Raw genomic sequence first — 20,729 nt, 5'->3', positions numbered from 1 at the left:
AAAAGGCCAAAATTAATGGACAGTAGAACAGTATATGATCCAAAGTCCCTGGCTCGAGATGACAATGCCAACATCTATTTGACTTAGAGCTATCCAACTTTTGTAAACGAACTGGGGTCCAAAATGCTCTATGTAACAAAAAAAAACAAGTTTGTCTCATAGATGCGGACACTTTACATTTACTTCTCCAAGACCAAATTCGTGGTCATTGAGACGCAGAAATTAGTTGTTTAATTTCAATGTTCCAAATGTCTCCGAGACCAGTTTTTTTTTTTTTTTTTCATAAATCCAGATATCAATTTATACCACTGTGTGGCCTGATGTCCCAAGAAGTCCATCTGAAAACATAAGAACTCCAAACTATATTGATTATTAAGATTTTTCCATTCAGGGAACCCCGCCTGAATAGCCTGCTTCAGTTGCAACCATCTAAAGTTTTGTGATTTATTAAGACCATATTTATGTTGCAACTGTGAAAAATCAAGCAGTTTACCATTAGAAATAACATTGTTTAAGATCCGTATACCTTCTATCGTCCAATGTTTCCAGAAGGGAAGAAGATTAAGAAGAGGATAAGCACTGTAAAAACGCTAGAGCAAGCATGGCCCCTTTTTAAGGACACAGTCACCGAGGCGCAAAATCTATATATACCGCGCATCAACAAGGGATCAAAGAGGAAAAAGAACAAAGAACCGGCGTGGCTCACTGTAGAGGTGAAGGAAGCAATCTGAGACAAGAAAGCTTTGTTTAAGGAATGGAAAAGGTAAAAAACGGACGAAAACTGGAACAAGCGCAAACAACATCAACGCAGGTGCCATAAGGCAGTAAAAGGGGCCAAAAGAGACTACGAGGAAAAAATACAGGATGTACGGGGCGGTACTTGGGAGAGACCTCCCAGCAAAGAGACTTGGGAGTTAAGATCGACAAGTCAATGAAGCTGTCCACGCAATGTGTGGCGGCGGTGAAAAGGGCGAACAGAATGCTAGGAATGATAAAGAAGGAGATCACAAACAGATCGGAGAAGGTTATCATGCCGCTGTACTGGGCCATGGTGCGCCCTCACCTAGAGTACTGCATCCAGCACTGTCGCCGTACATGAAGAAGGACACAGTACTACTCAAAAGGGTCCAGAGAAGAGCGACTAAGATGGTTAAGGGGTTGGAGGAGTTGCCATACAGTGAAAGATTAGAGAAACTGGGCCTTTTCTCCCTCAAACAGAGGAGATTGAGAGGGGACATGATTGAAACATTCAAGGTACTGAAAGGAATAGATTCAGTTGATAAGGACAGGTTGTTCACCCTCTCCAAGGTAGGGAGAACGAGAGGGCGCACTCTAAAATTGAAAGGGGATAGATTCCGTACGAACGTAAGGATGTTCTTCTTCACCCAGAGAGTGGTAGAAAACTGGAACGCTCTTCCGGAGTCTGTCATAGGGGAAAACAGCCTCCAGGGTTTCAAGAAAAAGTTAGACAAGTTCCTGCTGAACCGGAACGTGCTCAGGTAGGGCTAGTCTCGGGGCACTGATCTTTGATCAGAGGGCTGCAACGTGAGCGGACTGCTGGACACGATGGACCACTGGTCTGACCCAGCGGCGACAATTCTTATGTTAAATGTGACTAACTAATGCTTATCTTTACTGGGAATCATTTTAATTTAAAATTTCAGACAAGGAACCTACAATTGTGTCATCTATCCCTGAACTAGTGAGCACTCAGAAATGATGCAGTGTAAGGCATTTTGGTGCCATTTTTGTCACTTTAGTTTGCCTTTAATCATCATTAGGACTAGCTGTAATGGCAGTGTGTACTAATTAGAAGCAAAAATTTGGGTTGCATGGAGGATCTAGGATTGAGGAAACAGAATTTAATTTGCAGCAGCTTGGATTTTCTTCTCGGGTTCATCCATCTTCCTTCTCCAGCCTGGACTACAGCTCACTGAATTGTTCTGTTTCACTGTCTCTAGTAATTACTACTACTACTTCTTATCACTTTTCTAGCGCTAAAAGTTATATGCAGCACTGTACATTTAACATTCAGTAGATGGTCCCTGATCAGATGAGCTTACAGTCTAATTTGGACAAACTCTCATTTGTTGTTAGATCTGTCTTGACCAAATTTTTCCTCTTCCTCGGTACATTCTCCTTTTTTATTCCCCATTTACTTGACTGAAACCATTTTCTTTAGTTTTTGTCCTCCTTTTTTTCTGACTGTTTTGGTTAAAAAAAAAAATCTTTATGGCTATTTAATGTAGTAATTTTTGTCTTTTAGAAGATTCATTTGTTACTGTATTTTCTGAGTATCTTGTCTTTAATTTCTTTCTCTTTAACAGAGGAAACGTAATAAAAAAACAAAACTGCATTTCTCTCTTAATTTTTGTCTCTCTTATCTTCTCCGTGCTTCTCCCTGTGTTTCTCTTCCCCATCTGTACTGTATGCTTTACACTCATATTTTCTGAGAAGTCCTATTTAATGAGTACCAGTAAAAATGATCAATGACATTTAGCTCCACCCATTTTATGAAAATCCAAAACCAGCTTACATGCAGGCAGTGATTACAGAAAACGGAGAGAGGGTGACCAACCCCCTGTTGCTCTGCAGGCTTATGTTAGTTGGTTTACTCACTTTTCTCATGGATCTTATCTTGTTCAATTCTATCATCTCCTAGTGCTTAACAGAAGTGGATACAAAAAGAGAAATAGAAGTACAAGTGTCTTCCTTTGGAAAGGATTTTGCAACCACAATCTGCTTCTTGCCACTTTCATACACCACAGAATAAGCATGTTTTGGTTAAACTTCCACTTTTGGAGATTTTCGGTAATGTCTGTCCTTGCTGATGGATGCAATCACACATTCCACACCTAGCTCCAGATGTAATGGGGTTTTTCTCATCTTGTATTTGTGGGAGGAAATTTGCTTAATATAGAAACTCCCTGTAGAGTTAGTCTGTATCAGTCAGCACCTGGTAAGTTGTGTGTCTTTTGGGAGAAGATGAAGGGATTCTATTGCTCAAAACCAAAGAAATGAAAGTATAACTGCTGAACTTAGAACAGGGAAACCTCCCATGAAATCAAGTTAAGATTGGCAAACCCTGGTTTTGCATGCCTTCCATCTTTTAAACTTGTATTATAGCAATTAGAGCTGCTTTCTTTCCAGATATCTCTCCGTTGCAAAACTGTATTGATAATGTAGCTCATTGGTTATCATCACATCAATTAGTATTAAACTGTGACAAAACCATGGCCTGCTGGCAAGTAGGACATCTCTCATTTTTGAATGATCCTATTACTCTTCTGGGAACTACAATCATTTGATTTAATTATGGTTTTTAATGCTAAACCTAGTAGCTATAATATTTTTGTTTTAGATGAATGTTCATATGTTTCTCTGCCATTTTAATGTAATATTTAATTCTATATTACTACATTTTTTTTATTCAATTATGATTAATAGGCTTGCTTTTTTTAACCATTGCTATTCCATGGTTCCCTTTATGGTTTTAATTTATTTTATTCACTTACATGGATGAAAATTATGATTTGTCTTTATTTTATTTGCATTGTTTATTGCAATATGTTTTAGTATATTTAGACTCCTGATTCAGGCCGAAACATGTTTTCATGTTGAATTGCTTTCCAATAAATCATCCTGTAGAATGCCATAGACCCCTGTGTTTCTTCATCTCTCCCTCTGTTGTGTGGTTTGCTTCTGGACTTGCTAATGCATTTTTCTTCTATTTTGTGGTGGTCTACTTCTCATGGGACATATCCCATTTTTGATTGATCCCATTACTCTTCTAGGGACTACTATTGCCCCTGTTACTCAGTTCTGCATGTTTTAGCTCTTTATTTTTCGTACTAAGAAATTTCGTAGTGTTTGTCCGTTTTCTATAAAACTTCTTTTCACTCACTGTTCTTTTCATTTCTTACTACATGGATCGATTTTTTTTTTTCTTTTTTTGGTAACATCGTACTCGGTGTAAGCAACTCCATTATCAAAAGACTGCAAACATTACAAAATACAGCTGTTCATCTTCTGATTCATGTTCAAATGCTCACATCACACCTCTGTTAAAACAGTAATGTTGGCTTCCAGTAGCTTATCGAATTCATTATAAAGTATTTCAAATTGCTTTCAAAGCCTTCAAATAAGACTTTCCAGATTACTTGTCATCCCTCACCATACCTTATTCTCCTGCCCGAGTTCTTAGGTCTTTAAACAACTATAGGATGGTCCTGACCAGTCCACGATTAGCGCAATTGGAATCAACATTTAATCATATGTTCTGATTTGCTGCTCCCTTCCTTTGGAATAAATTACCATTAAACTTACGTATGGAGGGATCAATCAAAAAATTTAAGGGTCTTTTGAAAACTTGGCATTTTGAACATTCTTTTCCTCTTTTTCCATGATTGGATTGGCGCCTAGCACACACCTGCGTCCCTGTCGGCATCTCTTTACTTTTTTGTTATGAGTGAAATCTCTTTACTATCTATTGTTAGTTTTGTAAACTGCATAATTCTGTGTGCCAGTTTTGTAGCGGTAAAATAAATGAAATGAAAGACCTCTATTGATCTGATACCACAAGTTTTCCTTCACAGCTGTCTGAGTCTTTCCACTGTTTTGATATCCTCCCAAGCCCAGCTACTGTAGCAACAGTCATTAGTCAGTCACAGATTACATGCATCATCTGTTTTTTAGAGGTGCTGTGAACTCAAGTCTGCCTGCAGGTATCACTGTTGAGTAATGGGAAATATGCAGGGCAGGATTAATTCTTCGGTGGGCCTAGGTACCCAAGTATGCCAGGCCCACCCCCATGTCTCCCCTCTTGTGAGAATGTACCTCTGGGCCCAGCTCCAGAAGTCCAAGTAGCATCTTCTCCTTTTTCCTTCATTATTCAGTGCAGCTGAACTCGCTGTCTTCAAAAGGTTGCAGGCAGCGGTTCATACACACTGCCCACTGCTGACCTAGAAGCCTTCCCTCTCGCAAAATCCCAGAGTTGGAGGAAAGGGTTCAAGGTTAGCTGTGGGCAGCATTTAGAAACCACTGCCCGTGACCTTTTGAAGACTGCAAGTTTGGCAGCACTGAATAATGAAGACAGGAGGAGGCAATACTTAGATGTCTGGAGCTGGGCCCAGAGGTAGCACTGATGTCATTACAGCAGACAGCATTCTGGGTCCCCCCCTGAATGCTTTGGGCCCGAGGCACGTGCCTACTTGGCCTACCCTTTAATCTACCCTGGAAATACTGTATGTCTGCCCTGATGTCTAGGTCTAGAAGCACTACTTCTGCAGCCATCTCTGCTCTGGGTCTAGAAGCACTGTTTCTGTAGCCATCTCTCTCTGACCAACCTGGTAGCAAAATCTCAGCTCAGTGTTCAGGCCTGGGTCTTCTGTAGGGTAGTAAACATCAGTGCAGCTGAACCATGAGACCAAATTTAATTTAATGGTCTTTGTCTAATAATAAATTTATATTACTACAGTGCCCTTTGAATGATTTTTTTTAATGGGTTGTGCTTCACTATCTCACAAGTGAATTTCACACCTTAACACCTATAATCCTACCCTCAGATTCTGTATACTGTGGCCAGAGTTGCATGTGCAAATCTGTGTACATTGATTTGCTTGTGTAACTTGTTTAACAAGCCAATCAGTGCCAATAATTTCTAGTTAACTGGCAGTTCTTGGCACTAATTAGAATGCATGCACACAACTTTACCTGCATCACTTCATAGTATATGCTTAAAAATTTTAGTGCATGGATCTCAAAAGGATGCATGGCCAGGGGAGCATGGGCAGGTTATGAGGGTTCCTAAAAGTTAGGCTCACTGTTAGAATACACCTGATCTATACACAATTTAGGTGCAGGCATTTAAGCCTGCTTTTCATTGGTATAAAAGTCTGCACCTAAACTAAACTAAACCTTAGGTTTGTATACCGCATCCTCTCCACAATCGTAGAGCTCGGCACGGTTTACATGAGTTGGGATAGAAGAGGAATTCCAATGAAGGGTTATAGGCCATAGTATAAAGAATGTTTAGAGGGGCTTAGTATACCAGAGAGGGAGGAAGCATTACATTTTTGAGAATAGCCAGGTTTTCAGATGTTTACGGAAAAGTTGGAGGGAGCTCAGATTCCGAAGAGGGGAGGTAAGGTTGTTCCAGAGCTCAGTGAATCTGAAGGGGAGGGAGGACCCTAGTTTTTCTGCATGGGAAATGCCTTTTAATGAGGGGAAGGATAGTTTTAATTTTTGGGTGGATCTGGTGGTATTAGGATTTGAGGAATTCCAAGAAAGTCTAAATGTTAGAAGGCGCTGTGTATGATTCTATAAACTGCGCCTAACTTTGGAGGATGTTTGTAGAATCATGGTAAGCTCCAACCTTTTTGGCAACATATATAGAATTTATTCTTACTCTATCATGCTACCGGTCTTCCTTGTGTGTGGTCTGCCTGCTTATACCTTTCACATCCTCCTCAATGCTGAGTAAGCTCATCTGTGCTTATTTTGCCCTTCCTCTTTCCTGTTTAGTTAACTGCTGGTTGGATGCATGCCCAATTGGGATAAATTCTGAATTGTAAAAGTTTTCAGGAGAAGTGTATTAACTGTGAAGAGCACAAAAGAAACTTGCATGAATCCTCTACAAATGTCTATATTTATACTACTACTATTTATCATTTTTATATCGCTGTACAATCAACATGCAATAGATGATCCTTCCTCAGAAGAGCTTACAATCTAATTGGACAGACAGACAGGACATTTAGGGGTTGGTGTATTTCTTGCAGAGAGAATGATAGGATGGGCTTAAGTAATTTTATGGTGAGTGGGAATTAAGAGTTGAAGGCAGCATTGAAAAAGTGGGCTTTTATCTTGGATTTGAATACTGCTTGGGGCTTTACAGTCTGGATCACGCTAGGGTTCCTGAATTCATGGATGATCTTCATGTATTTTTTGTTAAAAATAAAATGATCACTGGGAAGACTGACAAATGTTAACATGCACCCTTTATGAGCATTCTGAGTTCAGAAACATTGCATCATTGTCGGGAGCAGAAGGATACATCCGCTATAATAATTCCCTTACCGCGCATGCGCACTTCAAAGTTGGTGAGTCCGTGATCCGTGGCGTCATGCCTGCGCATGCACACTGCCTGCCTCAACTGATTTCCTGATCTCCGACCTCAGGCTGACTTCTGACTACGCTGTGCTTGCCGGCTTCCCGAACCTGTTCCTCTGAAACCAGAGACGGGGGGAGGGAGGGGAAGCAAAACTGGCAAGCACAGTGTTAGAGCCCCTGGAGCATGGCCGTAGTGGCTTCCTGGCTAGGGCGGCATTGAAGGAAGATAAGGCAGGGAGGGAGGCTTCAACTCACTGCTCCTGCTTGCTTCGGGCCTTCCTTGCTGCCGGGTCCTGCCTTCGCGGAAACAGAAAGTTGGTGGGACCCGGCAGCGACGAAGGACAGCAAGCAGGAGCAGGGAGTTGTGAATGCTGCGCTGCCGACAACTGTGTGAGACCCGGGAGGGGTGGGGGTGGGGGTGGGTGGGAATGAGAAACGCTGCCGATGGCTGTGTTAGACTGTGGGGGGAGGGGGGAGAGAAATGCTGCCAATGGCTGTGTGAGAACGTGGGGGGGGGGGGAATGCTGCAGCATCACCCTTTTGGGGAGACAGATGGAATGAGGGTGAAGGAAGACCAGGGAAGGGGGGGGAAGAGAAATGCTGCTGTTGCACAGGGGGAGGTGAATGGAGAAGGGCTACTGCTGGACAGGTGGAGCAGGCAAGTGGTGCTGCTGGACAGAGGGGTTGGTCAAAGGAAAGGAGAAGGGCTACTCCTGGACAGGGGGAGCAGGGAAAATTTCCTACTGGACAGGGGGGAGAGACAGAAATAAATAAATACAGACAGCGGACAGGAAAGACAGACAGACAGGGGGCCAGGGAGAGAGATAGAAATAAAGACAGACATAGAGAAAGAAAGGCAGACATAAAGAAAGAAAGAGAAAGAAACATAAGAAATACCTAAGTCTACACATCTATTCTAGCACCCGTTAATGTAATGGGCTAAAAAACTAGTCCTATATAATAAAAGGCTAACTCGCGCATGCGCAGTCCTATTTTCGTGTTCCGTGCGCTGTAGGTCTGTGGCCGAAGGAGTGCGCATGCGCGCGAATACGTCACAACCAGATCGCCTCCACAAGCCGGACCGCAGCCAGACGACGTTCTCCGTTTCTCCTGTCGCCGCCGCCGATCTCCGTTTCTCCTTTGCCGCCCACCCCCTTCTCTTCCCTCGGGTCCGAATGGCGATTCAAGCAGCGCTTTTATCAGTCTCCACACGCTGCTTCGGGCCCTTCTACTGCCCTGATTTGCTCTGCCGCGTCTCTGATGATGTCATCAGGGACGTGCCAGAGTAAATCAGGGCAGAAGGGCCCGAAGCAGCGTGTGGAGACTGATAAAAGCGCTGCTGGAATCACCACCTTTGTAGTCCGGCCCGCGGGAAGGGGAAGGGGAAGGGACAGGGGCGGGTAGAGGAAACGCTAATGCTGCTGCACAGGGAACTGGTGGGGGGGGGGAGGGAAATGGAGGGGAAGGGAATGCTGCTTTGGACGAACAGACAGACAGAGAGAGGAAGGGAAACACAAAGAAAATAAGAAATACACAGGGGCAGGTGCTCAGGGAACTGGTGTGGGGGGAGGGAAATGGAGGGTGATGGAATGCTGCTTTGGACAGACAGAGAGAGGAAGGGAAACACAAAGAAAATAAGAAAGACACAGGGGCAGGTGCACAGGGAACTGGTGTGGGGGGAGGGGGATGGAATGCTGCTTTGGACAGACAGACAGAGGGAGGAAGGGAGACAGAAAGGAAAGAAGAAAGACACGGTCAGGGAGATACACAGAAAGACAGACAGGCAAAGGGGGCCAGGGACAGAGACAGACAGAAAGGACAGTGGGAGCCGCGTCAGGAGGGGTGCGGGATGCGGCAGTGGGAACTTTTCCAATGGGTGCAACTGGGCAGCTGTCGGGAACCTCTGATCAGGGGCAGAGCAAGGTAAGAGTATCATAGGGATAAGAAGGAGGAGGGAGGATAAAAAAGGAAGGGATGCCTACTGATGGACAGGGGAGGTGAAGAAAAAAGAACGGAGGACTAATGTTGGACAGGGGGAGAAGGAAAGAGGTGCTGCTGGACAGGGGGGAGGTAAAACAAAGGGAGAAGGGCTGCTGCTGCATAAGGAGAGCAGTGAAGGGGTGGTGGTGGACACAGTGGAGGTAAAAGGAAGGGAAAATGGACAGGGGGAGCAGGCAAGGGGTGGTGATGGACAGCCAAGGAAAAAGAAAGGCAGAAAGAAAGAAAGCGGCTAAGGAGAGAGAGAGAAAAAAAGACAGACACACACACATATGTTCTAGCACCCGTTAATGTAATGGGCTAAAAAACTAGTTTATTATAATGCTTGATATACTGCATTAGCTGACAAGCAGGTCAATGCATGCATAGTCCCACCACTGTTTCATATCCTTAAAATCTTTTCAAGGAGAGGTGGATTGTTTTAGTGTTTGTGATTGGCTAGCTGATGATAAGATAACATTTTGGTGTATATTATTTATTTTACTTTTAAATGAAAAGGGATGGGGGTAAAAGGAAAACAGAAATGTAACATAACTCCTTGGTTGAACTGCTGAATTGTAGTCCGACATTCAGAAACACAAGGCTGTTGTGATATTGCTTGTTTTGGAGCTTATCTGCATACTAATCTTGGAATTTAGGTCTGTGTATTTCCATGGGTTGCCAACATAGGATCATCAGAGGTCAGAATAAGTGCATTGGGTATCCCACTTTGAACAGCTGATAGACAGTTTCTCATAAAGAGGCTCTTGTCAGCTCTGCTCCATTCATCCGAAATTTGTAATGAAAGCAAAGTATATTTGCTTTGGGTTCTTGGAAGACCTCTTAGTCTCCCATAGCACATCACTGTATGCAAGTATTTCATGCCAATGCGGAAAGATTAGAATTGGCTTCTTTGGGATGAGCTTTATTTTGCATTGTGGGAGGTATCCATGTTGTAACTTTTAATTGCTTTTTAACAGATCAATATCCACAAGTTCCATGAAGTTTATTCTGATGGTTGTACTTGACTAGCAATATAAGGAAAACTTCATCTAATTTTAACATCATAAAGGTAAAACCAGCACCTACATGTTAGTGTTGAATGTTCTTTTTTTGACTCTAGGGGCCGATATGCACAGTTGACAAGAGCACATATGTCATGCCAAAAGAGAATCTACATGCTGGAAAGAGTTCTTAATGTCTTTGCCATAAAAAAAATACACTAGAAGGGAAAGCTATTAATAGGGATGAGAAACCAGATCCTTTTCATTTCACTTGTTTTTTTATCCATTTCAAATTGAATGTTGTTAATAGTTCACATTGTTTTGAATATAGAGCATACTTTTCTTAAGGAGTGTGCACTGTAGTGATTCATGCATGTATGAATCATTGTGTATGTGCACACAATTGTGAGTGTGTGCACTATGTGTATAAAGCACACACGATACAAATAGCTTGGACATTTATTAGCAAAATGATATTTGTTTCAAATGATAGTCCATCCCTAGTAATTGGTCTCTCTAATGTTTTCATATGGAGGAAATATCTGCTTGCTAGACTTTTTGGTTTTAGAAAACATATGTATTAGAGCAGTTACACAGATTTCTGAAAATGCTCTAGCATTGTAAATAGTTTCCCCTAAAGATCCAAAAGCTACAAAATGGATACCCCCCACCGATCCCTGAAGAAAGTTGAAGACATTTCTAAATGTCATGTCGTATATATATTTTAAAAATAAAATTATGTAAATGAAGTCCATCAATTACATGTGGTTCTCCTTCAGTGGTCACCTTCTGTACAGTATAAATTTGCTCATCGAGTGAAGCAGATGAACTGGAGGATTGACTGGGCAGTGATGGATGTGGCAAGGCTGCATTAGCAATAGGGAAGCTGAGTGACTATTTGTGTGTTGAAGCTCTGGATGTACCTTTCACAGACCAGCAATGAAACAGAGATTCTCCGTTGACAAGAAGGATGAATCAGCTACACAAGTGGGTGATATCATCCGACGGCACTGGGACAGAGTAGCGCGCTCAGCTCAGAAACTACTAGAAAATGCTTCTGAGCGGGGGCGCCCCTTCCCCCACATCGTGCCCTTGTGGAGGTACCTCAGTTTTTTCTTATATGCTGTGCCAGTGAATGTAATTTGTAGTTTTTCATCTTTTTACATTTTCATCCTCAAAAAAGCTCCATTTTCCTCTGTCTGTCTTTTTCATTGGTCACTGAGTTAGATATATTGGAAAGCAAGCCAGCTAGATTTTGGGACATGCCCAGCTTAAAGAGGTGTCCCAACTGTGACAGAAATATGGGTATTAAAAGTGAGCATGAGCTGTGCCTGTTTTGATTTGGTGTAACCCATGTTGCATGTAGATTATAAAGAGCACTTAGGCAGGAAACACACACAGATAGGGATGTTTTATAATGGCAACACATGTCTTAAATAAAAAAGCCTGCTTGAAAGCTTTAGTGTAATGTTATACCTGCTTCAAGACACAAATAAGTTTGTGTAAGGCTCAGTAGAGACTGACATATACATGTATTTCTTTTATAAAATACATATATAAACACTGATTCTATCCCTCCCCTGGCAATACCATGAGTAGACTTTTTAACATTTTATTTATACATATTTAATCCATTTCATCGCTACATAAGTGACTAAAGAAATTAGAAAAGCAAAACAAGGAAATAGGGTCAATCACAATAATCAAAAATGTTTGTCCATAATATGTGAGACAAGTACTGTAATATTAAAGAGGAAAATATAGTATAATATAATCCAAACCTATTCCTATAGCCAGCACTAATGGCATCATTTTTGGGAAACTAAACCAATTGTTTTAACGTCCTCTCTATGAGTCACAAAATCACCAAACTGTTTGGGTTCAAAGAAAAGATGAGACATTGTTTTCTGAGCTTTTTTTTTATGTATTTATACCCCTGGGAAATATTTTAAGCTTTTGTGCATTTGCTCAAGTTCATAGGCATCAGAATAGAGTGGGACACATAGGCCTTGGCTACACCAAATTTATTGCCATTATACCGGTTGGAGCTTGTTCCTTCATTCTCTTCTGCAAGCCTACTGATGCTACCCGGCATAATTGGTACCTTTCAAGTGTGAGGAGGGCAGCACATCCTGTATTACATTAAATACAGAAGCTGCCTGCCATTGCATTGGAAACTTTCTTGTGGTACCAATGGCATTAGGCAGCTGACAGAAGACAGAATGGTGTGGCATAGAGGAACAAAGCTAGTATTGCTATAATGGGAGGAGTCAGGTGCCAAATGCTGGGGATTGGTGGGGCTAAAGGAGATGGGAGGCAGGCACTGAAAGAAGAGGCATGATGCTGGAGTGAAATGGGAGAAGGGAGCTGATACTAGCAAATATTGGGGGAAGAGGAAGAGCAACATTGATGAAAGGAGAGAAACCAAGGGTATAAGCTTCATCTTGTATGCAGACTGAAAGCAGTTCCAGAAGATGACTTTAGAGCTGTTTTACAGGCCCAAGTTATCACAAAATTGGACTGTTGCAATTCTGTGTAATCGCAGCAGGCTGAGAACCAGTGAAGTTTGGGGGTTCAAATCACATTGAGGCTCCTTGTGATCTTGGGCAAGCCACCCAACCCCAATGCCCATACCATGTTGGTACATAAACGTTAGGTCTATTTTCAACAAAACTTCATTGATTCAAGACATGATCGTGGAATGCGAACTAGGAAATAACCTTCATTACAGAGACGTAGCTAAAAAGCAATCATGGTTCTCTATCTGTAGAGATCTGCCCAGTGGGCTACAAGATGATACAGGCTAATAGAGAAAAGGGGGAAGAGGAATAGCAATGATATATAAAAGTTTTCTATAAGTTAGCTCCTTGTGTGAACCAGAGAGAGAGTTCTTATTTTGTCAGCTAAAAGGAGATCTGACAAAACACCCTTTAGGCCTCTTCAGGAAAAAGCTAAAGACTCATATTTTGTCCTCAAATCTATAACATAACTCAGCATTCTACCCACCTAATTTTCATTCAGTGTTCATGTCCTCTGATCGATAATAATCTTATTGTAAACTACTTTGAATCCTAGTCAAAACTTGCAGTATAGAAGAAAAATGTATGGTATGGTATAGTATACACCTCCAGTCAAAATGCACTCCAAAGGTATATAAGCAGCATTATCCAATTCCTCCATGATGCTGCTAGGCGACTTTAATTTATTTTTGGAAAATATTCTTAATGAGGTTAAAAAACTTAAAACAGTTACTTGAAAATTTCTTGTTTCAGTCTACTGCAACAGCCTCCACACACGAAAAGGGGGTTTGGTGCATTTGCTATGACCATATCACTAGATATGGTCATAGCAAATGCACCAAACTTGCTGTCCTTCAGCAAATTGTCACCACTAGTTTGGCCAGACCATTACTTATGTAGATTTACACACTAAACTGCATGGAGAAATCAAATTAACCAATATAAAACCAAACTCAAGGAAAAACGGAAAGCCTACTACTCCAAAATGATAGGCACAAAAATCCCAGACACAAAAAAGCTATTCAACCTAGTAAAGAACCTCACTGATACTAAACCTTATCTTGCCACTCAAGGTACCCACCCACCGACAGCCATCCACCTAGCAGACTACTTCAAAAACAAAATCACTAACATCAGAACTGCATTCATCGATACACCCACCCATCTCGAAAAGATAACAACAAACCCAATAACAGGCGAAGCCATCGTAGCAGACAGAAGCTGGTCCAACTTCCCAATCCTACTTTGGTCGGATATGAACCGACTCTACAACAAATACAGCCATGCCTCCAGCGAACTAAATAATTGCCCCACCTACCTGTTATCAAACGCCTCCACCACATTCAAAACCAACTTTATGTTATGGATTCAAACCACACTAACAGAAGGCCAATTCCCACAGGACTTAGGAGAGATCTTAATCACCCCAATCATGAAAGATCACAAAGGCCCAATAGATAGCCCCTCCAACTACAGACCTATCGCTTCAATTCCAATATACGTCAAAATAATAGAAGGCCTAGTCACACAATACCTCACAACCTACCTGGAAAAACATAACCTACTCCACCCCTCACAATCAGGATTTCGAACCAACCATAGTACAGAAACACTACTTGTCTCTCTTCTAGATACAGCCCGGCAACACATCAGTAAAGGAAAAAAGATGATACTAATACAACTTGACCTCTCTGCTGCATTTGACCTAGTTGACCACACCATATTACTACAGATACTCGACGCCATAGGGATCTCTGGCAAAGTTTACAATTGGTTTCAAGGGTTCCTCAAATCAAGAACCTATAGGGTAAAATACAATGATATCAAATCAGAGCCATGGGCAAATCCCTGCGGAGTTCCACAAGGATCACCTCTCTCACCTACACTCTTCAACCTCTTTATCTCCTCCCTAGGAGCCACCTTAGATAACCTAAATGTCACATCCTTTAGCTACGCAGACGACATCACCATACTCCTCCCCTTCGACCCTTCAGAGCCCACCACCACCGCAAAGCTGGAAACAACCCTAGATACAGTAGAAAAATGGATGATGGATCATAAACTAAAACTAAACTCAGAAAAAACAAAATTCCTCCTGCTTGAAAAAGCCAAATCTCCTACCATCACAGAACTGATAATCAAAAATACCAAATACCCAATACAACCCGAACTAAAACTACTAGGAGTCACCATAGACAGATGTTGCACAATGCAGTCCCAAATCAACAAGACGACCCAGAAAGCTTTCCTAACCATGAGAAACCTACGCAAAATCAGAAAATTCTTCAACCAAACACAATTCAGACTAGTCGTACAATCCCTAGTCTTAGGTCTGCTGGACTATTGCAACTCCCTTTATCTTCCTTGTCCAGCCATTATGATAAAGCAACTCCAGACCATACAAAACACCGCCCTCAGACTGATCTACTCACTTAGAAAATATGATCACATAACAACCGCCTTCTTAGACTCCCACTGGCTACCCATACAAGCACGAATTCAATTCAAATTCCTCTGCCTATTATTCAAAGCAATACAAGGCTCTTCCCCATCCTACCTAAACAACCGCTTAAACCAGATCTCCACCACAAGACAAAGAAGAACCCCAAATCCTTTTGCCTTCCCTCCACTCAAAGGCACACAACGCAAGAAAATGTTTGACAACCTTCTGGCAACACAAGCAGCAAAACTCAACCATTCCATCTCCAACCTGCTGACAACATCGGACGACTTCAAAACATTCCGTAAAGAAATCAAAACCCTGCTTTTTAAAAAATTCATCCAAAAACCTTAAACCACTTCACCTACCCCAGCTAAGTTCACCTACCTCCAGATAATTCACCTACCTCGACAGAACTCATCTACCATCAGACATTCCTCCCCCAAGTATCACACCTAATCACCCTTCAAGTAAACAGACCATAAAAAGATTGTAATCTTGCCTACTCTAACTGTGTTCCATTTGCTAATATCACACTGCTAGGCACTGTTAGTTCTCTATCCAACCCATAAGTTCCCCAAGAAAAAAAAAAAAAAAAAAATTTGTATCCTCACTGGAAAATGTCCAGTAAAATCCTCTGTAATGTGATCATCACTGGAAATGTCCAGTCAAATCTTTTGTAATCCGCCTTGAACTGCAAGGTATAGGCGGAATAGAAATCCGTAATGTAATGTAATGTAATGTAAAGGTGGTCTGCCGAGAGAAAAAGCGAGGGGGAGGACTGGCCATCCTAGTCAAAAACAACCTTAACATAAAAGTTCTAGACAAATACTCTACTCCTCACATGGATCTACTCTCCTGCCAACTATCAGATGATACACTCAAAGGCGCTATGCCTTCTCTTCTACCTTTTTAGACCCTAAATCAATTAACATATTGGTTCATTCTTTAATCATCTCAAAATTAGACTATTGTAATTCCCTCTTAATTAACATAACCCAGAAAGAAAAAAGACGGCTTCAAATGATCCAAAACACAGCAATTAAATTAATTTACAAAGCAAAAAAATATGATCACGTGACCCCATTATTTATCAAATCTCATTGGCTTCCCATTTCTCACCGAATCACTTTCAAAATTTTATTTCTGGTTTACAAAACACTAATTTCCAACGAACCTTTATTTATATCAAAAATGATTATTCCATATAACTCTGCACGTACTCTAAGATCATCCTCATCGAATTTACTTTCAATCCCCTCACTGAAAATTATCGGCACCAGACGGAATGATATTTTCTCCGTTATGGCCCCTACATTGTGGAACTCCCTTCCAAATTTTATTAAAAGCGAAAAAGATCTCGTCTCTTTTAAGAAAATTTTAAAAACATATCTATTTCAAGACGCATTTGATATATGATACGATATACTCAAATTTGATTCACGATACGATTTATTCAAAATTCTAACATTTTACAATAATTAACAAAATTTTACCTTACCCCTTTATTTCCTACTGTTTTCTCCCTTGTATGTAAATTCTAACAAACAACAAAATTGTAACTTTCCCCTTTCTCCCTACTCATTCATGTCTGTCAAAAATTGTCTGTCTAATGTCTGACTTATTTAAATTTTATGTAATACCAACATCTGATGGTTTTTAAATTGTACATCGCTTAGATATTGTAATAAGCGATTCATCAAATGTGATTAAACTTGAAACTTGAACTTGAACACCAGGAAAATGGAGCGCCACTAAACATGAACTCGAAGACTTCATTTTCCAGAACTCACTAGCATGAACACATAACCTGCTCCTTGGAGACTTAAACCTCCACCTTGAAGACCACTCCTCTAAACATGTTGAAAACCTACTCTCATACCTCAAAGCCCTATCCTACCTGATACTAAACCCCCAACCCACCCATGAAAAAGGCCACCAACTTGACATTGTGGCATACATGACCCAACACCCCCATACACCAGAAATCCACATCTCAAACGGGGCTTGGCATCGCTCCCTCTGGGTCAGACCATTACAAATACACCTTCAACATCAACTGGGCTCAAGGCAAAAACAAACAAGAACCCAAAAAAATACCTTCAAAACCCGACAAAAAATTGAACCCACTACATTCTGGAACAAAGCAGATTCTGCGATCGAAACCATAGACATAAGAACATAAGCATTGCCTCTGCCGGGTCAGACCAGGGGTTCATCATGCCCAGCAGTCCGCTCCCGCGGCGGCCCCCCAGGTCCATGACCTGTAAGTGATCCTTTTCCTAAATCGTGTATTCCCTATTCATTTAGTGTCCTGTATAGTTACCCTCTATCTGTATCCTTCAATCCCCTTCACCTTCAGGAATTCATCCAATCCCTTTTTGAACCCCAATATTGTACTATGTCCTATCACCTCTTCTGGGAGCGCATTCCAGGTGTCCACCACTCTCTGAGTGAAGAAGAACTTCCTAGCATTTGTTCTGAATCTGTCTCCTTTCAATTTTTTTGAATGCCCTCTTGTTTTTGTTGTCCCCACTAGTCTGAAGAATCTGTCCCTCTCTACCTTCTCTATGCCTTTCAAAGAATTCTTAATCCAATGGTGCACTCTAAGCGAAACAATCCTGAATGAGCTAGCACCAGTAAACACAAAACACAGAATCTGCAGACCGAACATATTCAACTCAAAAGGCAATGCAGACAACTGGAAAGAGACTGGAGAAAAAAAGAACCAAGAACACACTAAAGTAGCATGGAGAAACCAAATAAAACAATACAAGATCAAACTCAAGGAGAAAGAAAAAGCATACTACTACAAACTGGTAGGATTGGAAGCCCAAGACACAAAAAAACTTTTCAAACTAGTAAAAAACCTCACAGATACCAAACCATTCCTAGCCGCACAAGGAAACCACCCACCATCAGCCACCCAACTAGCAGACCACTTAAAAAATAAGATCACTTCAATCAGGACCACCTTCAACAACACACCAAGCCACCTTGACGAGATAATAATATATCCTGCAACAGGAGAAGCAATTGCAGCAGACCTGGATTGACTTCCCCATCAGTACAATGGCCTGACATGAACCGACTTTATAAAAAATACTGCCAAGCATCATGCGTCCTGAACAACTGTCCCACATATTTGATAACAACTGCCTCCTCCAAATTCAGAGCTCGCCTCATGCAATGGGTACAAACCACGCTCACGGAAGGCCAATTCCCACAAGACCTAGGCGAGATTATAATCACCCCAATTTTGAAAAACCATAAAGGCTCAATAGATATCCCCTCCAACTACAGACCCATCGCCTCAATACCAATATACATTAAAGTAATAGAAGGTCACCAGGCCGCACAGTTGTATAAAACGATTAGTGATTTGATTTAAAAAAAAACCCTAAAAATGGTCTTAGGGATATTTGGAGCATTAAGATTAAGCATCAGATTTCAGCATCTCAATGGCCACAAATTTGGTCTTGGAGAATGAGATGTACAATGTCAGCATCTATGAGACAAACTTGGTTTTTTTTTGTTACTTAGCGCTTTTTGGACCCCAGTTAGATTACAAAAATTAAATAGTTCCTTGTCTAATAGATGCTGGCATTGTAATCTGGATGTAGGGACTTTGGATCATCTTTTGTTTTACTGTCCCCATATCTTAGCCTTTTGGAACTCAATCTGGGATCAAGTAAATTGTTTATTGGAAAATCATGTAGCGTTATCTTATGATACTGTGATATTTGGAATGTCTATGAGAAAAGAGTCAGATATCATCGTCTAATAATAAACTTTTAATGATCATGACTGGAGTTGCCATCCAACATATTACTAATAATTGGAAAGATTATAGGAGGCTTAATTTTAATTTTTGGTGGAATTCATTATGTCACATATATAGAATGGAAAGATCATTAGCGGTACAGAAGGGAAATTATAAAAATTTTATTAAAATATGGGAGGCATTAACATCTTTTTGTCATGATTAAATGCCATTTTTCTATTAATTATACACCACTTAGTATTGGGTGGGGGGAGGGTTTCAAGTATATGATATTATAATGATTTATGGGCTTTGAGGGAGGGTGGAGGGGTTACATTTGTATTTATAGGTTATAATGATAAGATGTTCAAGTGGTCACCGTATTTTCTCGCATATAACGCGCGTGTTATACGTGGTTTTTATGTACCGCGCATACCCTTGCATGTTATACGCGCGAGCGCGTTGTACAAATTTTTTTTTACATAGTTCCCCCCCCCCGACGTCCGATTCACCCCCCCCCCCCCCGCAGGACCGCTCGCACCCCACCCCAAAGGACCGCTCACCCGCACCCCCACCCCGAAGGACCGCTCGCACGCACACCCCCGGGGGGGGGGGTCGCCAGGGCCAGGAGGACTTGGGCTCCCTCCTGGCCCGATATTGTCGGGGAGTTGGGGAGTTGGCGGGGCAAGAGGGCTTGGGCTCCCTTTTGCCCCGATCGTGTCGGGGAGTCGGGGGGCAAGAGGGCTTGAGCTCCCTCTTGCCCCGATCGTGTCGGGGGTGCCGCGGTTGGCTGGGGCAAGAGAGCTTGAGCTCCCTCTTGCCCCGATCGTGTCGGGGGTGCCGCGGTTGGCTGGGGCAAGAGGGCTTGAGCTCCCTCTTGCCCCGATCGTGTCGGGGGTGCTGCGGTTGGCTGGGGCAAGAGGACTTGAGCTCCCTCTTGCCCCGATTGTGTCGGGGAGTCGGGACCACCAAGAGGAAGCAGCAGGACACCGGTAGGAGCTTCTACATGATGGGGGGTCGGGAGGCTGTGGGGGTGCGAGCGGTCCTTCAGGGTGGGGGTGCGGGTGGGAGTGCGTGCGAGCGGTCCTTCGGGGTGGAGGTGTGGGTGCGTGTGAGCGGTCCTATGGGGTGGGGGTGAGAGCGGTCCTGCGGGGGGGGGGAAACGGACGTCGGGGTGGGGCATCTGGCTTTCAGGGTGGGGACAGGACTTCAAGGGGGAGAGGAGAGTCGGGGCGGGCGAAAGGAAAGTCGGGGTGGCCAGAGGAGAGTCAAGGCGGGCGAAAGGAGAGTCGGGCAGCATGCGCGGTATACGGGTGTGCGCGGTATATAAAAATTTCTGTACATAAATTTGTGTTTTTCGCGTGCTATACCCGTGTGCGCGTTTTACACGGGTGCGCGTTATCTACGTGAAAATACGGTAAATTAATTGTGTTTATTATGAATTTTTGTACACTTGATGAAAGTTTAAAAATGAATAAAGAATTTAAAAAAAAATAAAAATAAAGTAATAGAAGGTCTAGTTGCACAATACCTCACAAGCTACCTGGAAGACCACAACCTACTTCACTCCTCACAATCTGGGTTCAGAACCAACCATAGCACAGAAACTCTACTAGTAACTCTCCTAGACACAGCATGACAGCACCTTAGCAAAGGCAGAAAGATGTTGATAATTCAACTTGATCTCTCTGCTGCATTTGACCTGGTAGACTACACCATACTACTACAAATACTAGAAGCCATAGGGATCTCAGGCACCTGGTTCCAAGGATTCCTTAAATCAAGATCATACAGAGTAAAGACAAACGACCTTAAATCAGACCCCTGGTCTAACCCCTTGGCGTACCACAATGGTCACCACTATCGCCAATGCTCTTCAACCTCTTTATATCCTCCCTTGGGTCCAGTCTTGATAA

The 20,729-nt window shown here is 42.2% G+C and overlaps 1 protein-coding gene across 13 annotated transcripts in view; it reads left to right on the top strand.

Annotated features, from left to right (window-relative positions):
- The window catches only part of CAPN15 (calpain 15), a 274,954-nt gene that overhangs the window by 69,012 nt on the left and 185,213 nt on the right, over window positions 1-20,729 (top strand). For 4 of the 13 annotated variants that reach the window (XM_033963913.1, XM_033963903.1, XM_033963904.1 and 1 more), the window contains exons 2-3: window positions 10,068-10,159; window positions 11,024-11,191. The exons of 3 other annotated variants lie outside the window; for them this stretch is intronic. In XM_033963913.1, coding sequence (XP_033819804.1) covers window positions 11,031-11,191 — 161 coding nt within the window. In that variant the 5' untranslated portion in view covers window positions 10,068-10,159; window positions 11,024-11,030. Of the gene's footprint in view, window positions 1-10,067; window positions 10,160-11,023; window positions 11,192-20,729 lie in introns of those variants that run through there. 6 more of the 13 variants (XM_033963917.1, XM_033963910.1, XM_033963905.1 and 3 more) reach the window with 5 other exon arrangements.

The sequence above is a fragment of the Geotrypetes seraphini genome, chromosome 11, assembly GCF_902459505.1.
Source record: "Geotrypetes seraphini chromosome 11, aGeoSer1.1, whole genome shotgun sequence".
Taxonomy (NCBI): domain Eukaryota; kingdom Metazoa; phylum Chordata; class Amphibia; order Gymnophiona; family Dermophiidae; genus Geotrypetes; species Geotrypetes seraphini.
Note: the sequence above shows the minus strand (reverse complement) of the source record. Positions and strands in the feature narration are given on the sequence as shown.